The sequence below is a fragment of the Castanea sativa genome, chromosome 4, assembly GCF_040712315.1.
Source record: "Castanea sativa cultivar Marrone di Chiusa Pesio chromosome 4, ASM4071231v1".
NCBI classification, from domain to species: Eukaryota; Viridiplantae; Streptophyta; class Magnoliopsida; order Fagales; family Fagaceae; genus Castanea; species Castanea sativa.
Genome location: NC_134016.1, coordinates 16094779 through 16107476, shown reverse-complemented (window position 1 = coordinate 16107476; position 12698 = coordinate 16094779). Strand labels below are relative to the sequence as shown.

General features: G+C 37.2%; 2 protein-coding genes across 2 annotated transcripts; one reads left to right on the top strand and one right to left on the bottom strand.

Moving 5' to 3' along the window:
- Positions 1 to 5281: 5281 nt before the first annotated feature.
- On the bottom strand, positions 5282 to 5992 carry LOC142632522 (uncharacterized). Its single transcript, XM_075806907.1, has one exon. It carries the CDS (start codon positions 5990 to 5992, stop codon positions 5282 to 5284), a length of 711 nt encoding a protein of 236 aa, XP_075663022.1.
- A 4932-nt stretch (positions 5993 to 10924) lies between these two features.
- LOC142632521 (protein FAR1-RELATED SEQUENCE 5-like) lies at positions 10925 to 11806 on the top strand. The gene is made up of 2 exons (XM_075806906.1): positions 10925 to 10958; positions 11418 to 11806. Exons 1-2 carry the CDS (start codon positions 10925 to 10927, stop codon positions 11804 to 11806), a joined length of 423 nt encoding a protein of 140 aa, XP_075663021.1.
- The last annotated feature ends 892 nt before the right edge of the window (positions 11807 to 12698 follow it).

The following is a 12698-nucleotide window of genomic DNA, read 5'->3' as shown; positions in this document are numbered from 1 at the left end:
CCACATTGTTATTTGGCTTATTCCACAATTCTTATCTTCTTTGGATTTTCCTTCTCTCTTCGTTCCCTCTAACTCTCTTCTCGCGTCTTTTTTTTTTTTTTCATAGCATCAAATCCATTGCTCTTCCCCGCATTGATCCATGCATCAACACAGTGGCAATGAGCATTAAATCTAAAAGTAAAAAGAGAGCCAGAAAACAAGCATATCAACCTCAATAAGTAAAAGCTTTTTAATCTTTAAGCTCCCAAAAACCCCAGATTCAGCACCAAACAAAACCTACAAGAATTAATCATGAAATATCTCATTTATAAATTCAGAGCCACTTGAATTCATTCAAGATCAGTTCTAAACTTAACATGGCGAGCTAAAAATCCTCCATCACAACACAAAACACAATCAGTAATATTATAAATAAATTAATAAATAAATAAAAGCCAAACAAAGAAATGTTCGGAGTATCACAGTCACTCACATTGGTACTTTGAAACTACCAAATAGACATACTCTATTCTAATTTCTAAGACTGTGAACCCAAACAAACAAAGAAGCAAAGAATTAGAAGGTAGAGTAGCTCCTCTAACACATTCATAGTAATAAACAAACAAAACCCATTTTGACAAACAAAACCCATTAGAACAAATTCCGGAACAAATTCCGGCCCATTACAGTGTGTTTCGGCTATTTTGGTACTTTTCGATGAATACCGGCCAAAATGCAAGCTTCGGCCGAAATGAGTTTTGGTGTTACTTTTCTTTTCCTTCAACTTGTTTCTATCTGAAACTTTCAAATTTAATGCCCATTGCCACTGTATTGATGCGTGGATCAGTGCAGGGAAGATGAGTACACAAGAGAAGGAAAGCAATGGATTTGATAGTATGGAAAAGGAAAAAAAAAAAAAAAAAAGGCGGGAAGAAAGAGTTAACAGAGGGAATGGAGAGAGAGAAAATCTAAAGAAGAAGAAGATGAGTGGGTCCATGAGAGGAGAGAGATGAAACACAAGAACAAGTCCAATAACACATTACATGTTTTCATTGGATGGTGTAAAAATAGTCTTTTACGCTAGTTTCGAACTGAATTTAAACTCTTACTTCAATCATAATAAGTCAAGTCAACAATTATGTCCGCATTAGTTTGAATACATATTTTTGTGGAAGATTTTGCTTGGAATTTTCACTAAAAATGAACTGAAATCATGACTTGAAGACTCAATTTGTTTCATGTAAGTTGAGCATTCTTGTGAGCAATTCACACACTATTTAGAGTAGTGTTTATTACATATATTAATCTGCACCCTCTTACACACACCAGAAAAAATAAAATAAAATAAAATAACAATTGTGACATCCCGTGATATCTATTGCTTTTAGATGAACGCATCTTCTCTTTGGCAATTCATTCAAAGTTTTGCAAAATGCAATGAGAAACGGAAATGGGCTAGCCATTAATGAATTCTGCTTGAGCTAAAATGGCAATAAGATTTGACTTTGAAAGACATTGAATTTGAGGGACTTCATAATGTTGTTCTAACAACATTGTTTGTATTTTTTGAAAATATATGTGAATGAAAAAATGTATAAAAATACATGTAACGTTGTTTAAATACTAAAAAAACGTCAAACCCTCCAAAAACTCTGCAAAAGTCTTCAAGAAACTAGTGGTTGCTGTTGTTCTAGCCTTTTTTTAATATTCTGGGTACCACATTAGTACGCTTGTAGGAAAAGACATGAAAAATGTGGAAGACAAATTGAGCAGTGAGTGAGACAATGAGCACTGTGTATTTAACAGTGATTGCAGTTCCATGAAGGAAAGGGGCGACGGGGCGCAGCGAACTGCTAACCCAGTTGCATTGCATGGGGAGTTGTACTTTCACTTTCACTTGCTTCTGTTTCTACACTGCCACTTCTAAGAGCATCCACAACAGTAGAGCTAAAAAATTAATTTTTTAGCTCCATCAAAAGTTACTTTATCTATTTTACCTATACATATCTACACAAATGCTGCAGCAGTGGATCTATTTTAGCTTTCAACATAATAAAATAATATAAACATCACAATAAAATAATATATCTTCTACAATAAAATAATATATCTCATAACTCAAAAAACATTCACAACACCAATTACAATAAAATAATATTTTTTTTTGTTTAGCTCTCATGAACAGTGCACATCTATAGATAGATGTGCACTGTTCATTAGAGCTAAAAAAAAAATAGATTTAGCTCCACTACTGGAGCATGTTTTTTGGTGTTTGAAGAGCTAAAAAATACCAATATACCAATATACCATCACTGCTGTGAGTGCTCTAACAATGATTCCATTGAAAGTCAACTTAGCTCTTTATAGAGGAAAGACAACTTATTGAATTTTGTCATCTAATTAAAATATATTTTTTGTTTGAAATATAAACTCAAACAATGATGAAGTCAATTTGCCAAACAAATACTGATTTTTTTTTTTGGTAGAAAGGAAATTCATTAAGAAACTAAGGGGAAGAATACAGATCCGAAGTGTATCTGCTATGGTACATATTAGCTCTATCAGAGCTTAACAAATCAAACAGACCCACAGGCGGGTCGTGATATAAAACAAAATTTTTATCCTGGTGAGATCCTAACTGAGCCAAAAAATCAGCACAAGAATTGGCCTCACGAAAACAGTGTCTGATTCGGACTTGGCCAAACTGAGATAACAACTGTCTACAATCATCAAGCAACGGCAAAGCACGAAAGTTAGCACTAGCAGAATTAGAGAGAAGTTGAATAACGGCCTTCGCATCAAGCTGGACATCCACAGCACTCAACTGCATATCATTACAAAGATTGAGACCATCTCTATGCCCCCAAAGCTCTGCCATGAAGCTGTTAGAGCATCCAAGACTCCTAGAAAAGCCACCTAGCCATTCCCCACGCTCGTTCTTGATAAAGCCGCCACACCCAGCCCGCCTTGGATTTCCTGAAGCTGCTCCATCAGTGTTCAAGCATGCCCACCTGACTTGAGGTCTCTCCCACCTGACTTGCACCAATCTCTTGTTGCCCGACTTCTTGGTGTTTAAACCACAATGTTGAAATTCCAAAGCACAGAAAAGAGCCTCCTTGTGGACATACGGTTGAGCATGCAGGTTCCTAAATATAGTTGCATTTCTGTGCTTCCACAACAGCCAAATGGTGAAAGGGAAAATGATTCTCCAAGGGGGCTGCACTCCTAACCTGCAAATGTTATTCTTACAATTGTTTTCCAGCCATTCAACCAGATTTCCCTCATAGAAATTGCTATTTGGGCTGACTCCCAATCTTTCCCAAGTCTGTCTTGAGTTCCCACAATCCCTTAGCCTATGAAGAATTGTTTCAGGCTCACTTTGACACAAAGGGCAGGTATTTGAATCACTAATGCACCTTTTAACAAGGCATTCTCCCACGCTAATGGCATTGTGTAAGCATTGCCAAATAAAAGCTTTAACCAGAGGAATGGTGTCCAATTTCCAAACCCACTTCCCATTAAAGGACCTTGCATCCAAATCACTCCCCATAGCTAAAGCATAAGCATGCTTAAGATCAAAGTCCCCCCGATTAGCTCCCGACCAAATCAACCTATCCTCCCCCTGAACTGCTCTCACCGAATAGGGAATAGAGCTAATCTCCATGAGGATATTATTAGGCAAATGAAAAGAAAGCAAAGACCAATCCCAACCATATAACCCAATAACATCTTTCACCTTCAAAGAATCATCCTCACTAGCAAGAGGGCCTTGAATGAGAGATCTCAAACTACCATTGGGCATCTAATTATCATACCAAAGATTCAAGTTACTACTTCTCCCTGGTATCCAACGAATACCCTTGTTAAACACCTCACCCCCATCTTCATAGCTTTCCAAATCCTAGAGCAAGGAAGTTTATCACCATTTCTCGCATTTAGTCTCAATAAGAGCAATATTTACTATTAAGGACTTTCACCCATAATGCATCTTTCTCCATCCTAAATCTCCAATTTAACTTAGCCAAAAGAGCTTGATTCCTACCCTTGGCTGCTTGAATCCCTAAACCCCCTTCCTCTTTAGGCTTAGTAACTTTATGCCAACCCACCCAATGAACTTTCTTAGCATCATTCGTTGATCCCCACAAAAAGTTTCGATTGACCCTATCAATATTGTCAAGCAACTTTTTTGGAAGAGCCATACATTGCATAATGTAAGTAGGGATGGTAGAAGTGGAAGCTTGAATGAGAACAACCCTAGTCGCCAAAGACAAGAGATTGGCTTTCCAACCAGCCAACTTTTGCTTAACTTTCTCCAACACAAAGTTTAGATCCTCATTTGTGGTCCCACGGTGCTTTATGGGGAAACCAAGATACTTTCCTAGGTTTGGAGTTGAATGAAAACCTAGAATATCACACATGGACTTCCTAGTATCCACATCAACATTCGAGGAAAAGAAGACTCTAGATTTACTCTCATTAATGGATTGCCCGGACCTAGCATAAAAATCATCAAGAACATCCCGAATTGTTGAACATTAACATGGTCCGCCTTTGCAAATAGGACTAAATCATCCGCAAAGAATAGATGCGAAAAAGCAACCCCATTGTTGGAGCTCTTAACAGGAATCCAACTTTTGTTTTTGCATTTCTCCTCGATGAAGTAACCAAGGGCTTCTATGCAAAGAATGAATAAGTAGGGCGAGAGTGGGTCACCTTGCCTAATTCCTCTTGAGGGAAGAATATGCTCCATGTTACCTCCATTAAACAAAATGGAAGTGGAAACTAAGGAAACACAACTCATTATAAGGCTAATCACATTTTGGGGAAGATTGACATTAATGAGAACTTCTCTGATGAAGCTCCACTCAATTTTATCATAAGTCTTTTCAAGATCCACTTTGATAGCCATATACCCTACTTGACCTTTCTTGTTACTTATAGTATGGAAAATCTCTTGCGCCACAATGGCGTTATCCACACTTCTTCTTCCCGGCACAAAAGCAGACTGAAGAGGAGACACAAGGTTATCAAGATGAGGACTAATCCTAGCTACAAGAATCTTAGTGACAATCTTGTACACTGTATTGCAAAGACTAATTGGACGATAGTTTCCCAAGCTTTCAGGACCCGCCATCTTTGGAATCAAAACCACATTTGTACAATTAAGGTAATCAGGGATCTTACAATCCATAAAGGCTTTCCTCACTTCAGCCTTCATTGACTCCCCCACAATGAGCCAAAACCTTTGAAAGATACCCACATGGAGGCCATCTGGACTTGGAGCTTTGAAGGCCTTCAATGCCTAAAGACCATCTCTAATTTCTGCATCCGTAACCATACCACTCATGATGGATCTATCCTCAGCCGATAGGCCAGCTAGCCACCAGGAAGGCCGAATGGGATTAAGAGGAGCAACATCAAGACTAGTAGTGAATAACCTCTCAAACCCCCTTCTAATGTGATTCATAGTCCCTACTTCACTTTGAATCCACTCACCCATATCATTCTTGATGCAAGAGATTTTGTTGCGCCTTCTCCTAACAATAGTAGACATATGGTGAAAGGACATATTACGATTACCCTCAATTAGCCGATTAATACGCGATTTCTGCACCCACAACTCCTCCTCTTGGTCCAAGAGGGAATTAAGATCTTTGTGCAAAACTTTCTCCAACTTAAGCAAAGAATGTGAAGAGTGAGAAGCTATGGCTTTTTGGATGCCGTTAAGACGAGCCATGACCCTTTTCTTCTTCCCAAAAATATTACCAAAATAATCCTTGTTCCAATTCGAGGCTTTTCTAGAAAAATTTTCAATAGATTCCCGGAGAGGTCTAGCCCGGCCCCAAGTCTCCATGACAATACTATTGGATGGATTAGTCTCAAGAAGCACTGGGCAATGATCAGACACACATCTAGTGAGATGAGTAACTCTCACATCTGGGTGAAGGGCATACCAGCTAGGATTGGCAAAGAAGCGGTCAATTCTTTCTTGGAGGAGATCACATATATTCATTCTATTTGATCAAGTGAACCGAGGCCTAACAAAACCCATATCAACCATAGAACAGTGGTCTAGGCATTCTTTGAAGAGAAGGGACCTATTGGAGCTAATGCTTCTTCCCCCAAATTTATCCCCTTCCACAAGAACCTCATTAAAATCCCCAGCAATAATCCAAGGTTTATCATGAAGATTGGCAGCATTTTTTAAATTATTCCAGAACACACATCTCTCATGAAATCTAAGACTAGCATATATAGCAATACAAATAAATTCAAAGTTTGAAGGAAGTACCTTAACCAAAACATGAATTTCTTGCTTCGACATGGCCAGCTGATGCACTTGGACTTTGTCTAAATTCCAAAGAAGCCAAAGCCCACCAACAAACCCAAGAGTGTTCGTATGCATGGCCCCATCAAAAGGAAGCCTATCAGTGATATCCCTAGCTTGAGCACCACCAATGCGAATCACCGTAATGATCATAATGGCTGGGTCATGAATGTGCCCTAGCTCCCTTACATGGTTTTGAAAGAGGGCTTTGAAGCCCCCTACAATTCCACGCAATGATATTCATGACTAATCAGATAATGGGGTTGGACACTCATCAACAGGAAGCAGAAGTGTCGCTTCCACCATCAAATTCCATACGGACATCCTCCACTGGCCTCTGCTCGGCATCAATTCCACACAGAGCACTTAAACTCCCATCTTTCTCATTTCTTCCAGCTTTAGTATGATGAAATGAAGCTTCCACCACAGTTCTTTCTTCAGTCCCTAGGCTGGATTTGCCAATGGCAAGTAACCCAGGCTTGCACTCATCGGCGCTAAAGGGCAAGGAAATTTCCATACTGTGAAGGCTTGGGTTTCCTATATAATCACCTTCGGCATCTCCATAGTCAACCTGTCCAAGCTAATCGCCCATATTAATTTCTGGGTTTGCACCGAATATAAACTCTCCACTAATCTCAGGACAAAGCTTAAAAATGTTTGTGGACCAATCGGCATGAGTGGATAAACTTTTCTTGTTTGAAGCAGCTGTGATAGGATAAACTTTGTTTGAAGAGGCACTGATAGGAATAGAGAGGGCTACCCTATTATGCGCATATTCCTTTTTTCCCTTGACCGAATTAGATTTGGGCTTTTGCTTGTGTCGCTCCTTGCTAGCGCGGCCCATATTCACAACACCTTACTGATCTGAGCCCATGGAACCAAAGCCCCTTGGAGTTGATAGCTTGTCTGGAAGGGAATAAACCAAGGTGGGGCTTGTATTCAACTCGGGCTGGGCTTTCCTCTCCCCATTCGATTCATTAATTTCACTCGGCTTAGCCCAAAATTTATTAGAACTAGGCATCTCCAACGGCTCTTTAGGCTTACTGTGATGAAGACCCTTTCTAGAACTAGTTTGAGAGTTCATATACTTTTGCTTCATCCTTTTGTTGTCGTTCCTTTTATGTGAAACTACCATCCACGGACCAAATGAGGCATTTGAGTTCGCACTGTCCAAGGCATTAGGATCCTCGGTTTGAGCCTCTGTCCGCACCTTAGTATTGGCTATCATTTGACCCATAATTTCCGCGTCACTTAGCACGTGGGAATCTTTTGGGGGAGATGACGGAGGCTTGATAGTGTACGGGCAAGTCTCATTTCGGTGGCCTAACCGGCCGCTGGAAAAACATAACTTGCTAACTCCTTCATTAGCGACTGGTTGGTTTCGATGACTAAGGGGATAAGAGGTTTGCTAACATCAACTTGCACGCAAATACATGCATATTGACCCCGAGCCTCCGTTGCAGAGTGCGTATCAACTCTAAGAACTGTTCCTAAAGCGAAAACCTTAGCAGAAAGAAGCCCCTTCCAAGATCTACCATATCGACTCTCCCTGTTGGTTTCCAAAGTCCCATGAGCTTAGCATGCAGGAAGTTAAACCCCATAATTTTGCCAAACACCTTAACAATAAGTGCTTTTGCCCAGGGAGCTCTAATGCGTCACTTTGTTTCTTTAGATAGACAAATTGCAGCCATACCATCACTAAGTTCTTTTGTTTCCTCATCCAAGTTAGAGTTAGCGTCCATATGGTCTGAAAAGTCGAAAGCTTAGGAGTAAGCTTCTGGGATAACCCCCACGAGTTTCTCCCTGAAGGAAAACTTATTGGTTAATCTAGTACTCCCAGGGACTATATTCGTATCAACAGGGGCTCTATTGTGCAAGTCCTTCACTTTCTTGTTGCTCCTTGCGAGCTCATTTTCTCCTTCAACAGAGAGAGAGCGTGAGCATTCAGTCATATCTGCTCTCTTCTATCTATTTTTCTTTTAACAAATACTGATTTATTCCATAGAAAGAAAAGTTTTGCCAAGCAATAACAATTTAAATATTACACGGATTACTTATCAAAACACATAATTATATTTAAATTTAAACTTTCTAAACAATTAAAAATTCAATGGCTACTCTAGCTCCTAAAGTTACTAGCCATGTTTAGTTTAGTGGTTCTCATCACTCAAATTTTAATTTTTATCACTCATCACTTAAAAATTGTGAGCCCCTTCAGTGCAAGTATTGTTTGGCTTGATTTTTATCACTCGATTCTCACCACTCAATTTTCATAATTCATTACTCAAAATATTGAAAATGAGTGATGAGAAATGAAAACATTTTTTTTTTTTTGTATTTTTAGATATTTGAGTTATGAGTTAAATGACAATTTAGTAATTAAATACAACCCGTTGAACCCAATGCATTGTGTTGTCACATTAGACATCAAATCCCTCATTTACTCCTCGCCATAATTACTTAAGAGTATATATGTGGCTAGCATTCTCTCAAGTTGTGACAAACTCACACTTCTTGAAGGATGAGGGAATGTAAGGACAATTCTGAGACTACTAAATCACCTTACATGTCAATTATAGACACTTTATTTTGTTTTGATCTATATTTAAAGTTCCTAGTGTTGATGATAATAAGCCTCAATTTTAATCAAAATGAGCAACATTGTGCATTAAACCCAACCTCAAGGGTCAAACCCATTTAAAGCTCATTTAGTAACTTCTTGAAAAGTACGCTACTTTCAAACAAGCATAAGAGGATTGGAAGTGGCGTACACCACTTAGCGTTAAGAACCCTAAAATCACTAATGCCATATAGTGGTCGATCGTAGTTATCTAGCTTGGCCAAAACATTCACCAACCCCCCTTTCCCCCTCTTAGCCTATAAATAAGATCATTCACCCCCATTTCAAACCATCTATTCACTATGTGCACACTCCATACTGAAACTCTCTTGCCTCCTGGTTTTACCATAGGCCTAGTTTCGCTCTTTACCAAAGTTATAGGACATAATCTCTTAAAAGTTTGGACTAGTTGTCAAATTGTCTTTCATTCAAAAGCTCGTCTCTCACTCACATAATCCCAAATATCACCAACATTTCCACCATTCCTATCTCCCCTCGTTCTTAGTTCCCGTGAACTTACTGAATATTTCTTCGGAGTCTATTAGGTTTTCACCATTTCTATTCGATTAAACATGTACACAAGGTTGCAATAGATATGTGATTGACGTCGGACATGTCAAAAGATCACTTCAAGTGTAGATGGAAGGAGGAATGGATCTTTTCAATGATCCATACTTTTCGACTTAAATTTACGTTTTCCTTGCGTCACATGTTTTAGTTTATGTATTTTGGTGATAACATGTACACTATATAATTGATTTTTCAAGTTTCATTTGATTTCACAAACTTAGAATTCTTTGCCCAAAGCAACGTACGCCCAATATTGTTCCTGCATGTGCTTGTGTTCTTCATGCCTCCAAGTTACTATTTGAAGTCTCGTAGCGTCCGTCGCCATTGGACAACAACCTTAGGTTCATTTTAATTTCTTGTATTTGTTTGTGTGGTTTCTTCTTTTTAATTTTCAATATCTTTCAAATTTTAATTAATTTAAATGTCATAAAAAAATAAAATAAAAGGTGTTTTATTTTAAATAGTGTAGCTTTCCTTCTTTAGAATGGAGTAATTAAGAATAAATAAAGTCAGAGAAATCACCAAAAATTAAGTCTTTAAAACCATAATGGGAAAAAGAAATCTATAATAGCGGAAGAAAATAAACATAGAAGCAGTCATAGCTGTTCAAGTGATTGTTAGAGAAAAACTCACTACAAGATAATGAATATAGAAAGGAGTTCTTCAAAATTATAACATACGTACACTTCATATATCCTTTTTATGGAGAACACAAGCTATTTATAGGCTAGACTAGGGTCCCCTTTAACTTAGTGTTTTTTTTTTTCTTTAACACTGCTTCCATTAAGGAGTTCAATCAAGCGTAATTTCAAAGTGTATTCACCATAGGAGTTACTTCAAGGTGTTATTCACCATATGAGAGTTACCTATTATTTACCATAACTTCTAACTTTTACAAACAAAGTACTCCTAAAGACTCTCTTTCATCTATCACTTAAATGTGGGCCACATTAACCTAATGAAAATAATGTTACAGTAAAATAAAAAAGAATATAAACATAAATAGTCAATCTAGGAAATTATTGTAATATTGAAGATAAAATGTAAATTACATTTTTGGAGAAATTATTGTGTAGTCCCGAAGTAAAGGTCAGCAGGCTAACTTTGTACTGCCAGCCAATAGGAGCATGCTAGCACATTAAAACTTGCTTACCTCAGCAGGACTGCTAGCTCTTGTTTTTTGTTAACGTCTGTTAATGTTTGGTAATTTTTAACAGGGGCGCTCCTTCAAAATATTCACACATGCACTCGTGAACTCTCAGTTAAAAGGTTTGGGCCCACATCAATAAAATAAGTAATATAGGGTTCGCAGTAGATGACAAAGGCTTAAAAGCCATAAAGAATATTGATAGCAACACAAAGCTCTTAGTAGAAGACAACGGCGGACACAAAGGAACAAGTTACTATTTTTTTTTTCAAGTAAAAGCATGGTAGAAATAATGGACTTAGAAAGTGATAAAGGTATATTTTGTTTTGTCTTGATTTGATTTACTCTATGTTTTGGAAGAATGTTTAATTATTTGTGGTGATACATTTGCTCTCAAATAAAACTATATAAATCCTTATTGCTGTGTTTTTTTGTTTTTTTTGCTCTTTGCAAATTTTTATTGTTAATTTTTATTATTATAATTCTTTTTTTCAATGAGTATCCATAATTGACCCAAAAAAATTTAAGACTAAAATTTTGTTGTTATATAAATAAATAAACATTAAAAAATTTGGTATTAAAACTTTGTTATTGTTGTGCCTAAACATAAGAGTTTTGTGATTAAGTGTACCATAGGCGTTTAAGAAGACATACAAAATTGTAAACATGGTGCATATTGATAAAAAAAATTATAAACTTGATATAATTATTGTATTGTTATTTTCTTAGTATTTTGTTTCTAATATTTATATTTGTCATAAAAATTGCTGTAGTTATTTGTAAACCAAGTGATATTGAAGAAATTGAAGGGGATTGCATGTTTGTAGCAAGGCTAGAAAATAGTGATGAAAATTTGTTGAATATGGTGGTCCATAATGCAGATGAAGCATATGCTTTATATAATGATTATGCATTGCGAATGAGTTTTAGTCTTCGAAAAGGAAAGCCTAGATATTATAATGGGACGAAGAACATAAAGCAACGTGAATTTCTATGTTCTAAGGAGGGTTTTAAACTAGATGAAGATTTTTGTAAAGAGAAATATTCGAAGAGACTAGAGACTAGAACTGGTTGTAAAGCATTTGTTCGTTTCACAGTTGAAAATGGTATTTGGAGGGTTAGTGCATTTAATCCAAAGCATAATCATGAAATTGCACTATAATTAGAGAGGCATTTGTTAAGATTTGGTCGTTGTATTTCAAAACCTAAAGCAGATGTAATTGATACTGATAGGAGAAGAATGTGTTGATCCCTTGTGATGAATTAACCAATTAATTAGCCAAGTGAATTAATTAGGTTCAATTACATGCAATAAGCGTGGTAGCACAAACAAATCACCAAATAAAGTATAATGCAGCAGAAATTAAATTTGACATGGTGATTTGTTTACAAATGGGGAAAACCTCCGAGGCAAAAACCCCCATCGGGTTAAAGTCACCACTCTTGATAATCCACTATTATCAAAACAAGTGGTTACAAGTAAAAGAATCCCAGTACCTTATACCAACTTACAATTGAACCCTTACCCCAATACCCAATTGGACTTGTTCTGTAGTAACAATCTCTCCTTGTATTGCACGGCTCCCAATATATGACTAACCAATAGATGCACAGACCTAGTACGCGACTTTATCACCAACTTGAGAAGAATGTTGGCTGCAAAGTTCTTCAGTTCATCATATGATGAAGATCATAAAGTTGCTTGATCACAAACCCTTACGGTGTGATAGGTCAAGAATGTATTGACCCCTTGTGATAAATTAATTGATTGATTAGCTAAGTTTATTAATTAATCAAATTAACATGCAAACGCGTGGTAGTACAAAAAAATCACAAATAAACTAAAGTGCAGCGAAAAATAAATTGACACGGTGATTTGTTTACGAATGGGGAAAACCAACACGACAAAAACCCTACCGGGTGATTTTAAGGTCACTACTCCCGAGAATTCACTATTATCACAATAAGCGGTTACAAGTAAAAGAATCCCAGTACCTTATACCAACCTACAGTTGAACCCTTACCTCAATACCCAATTGGCCTTGTTCTGTAGT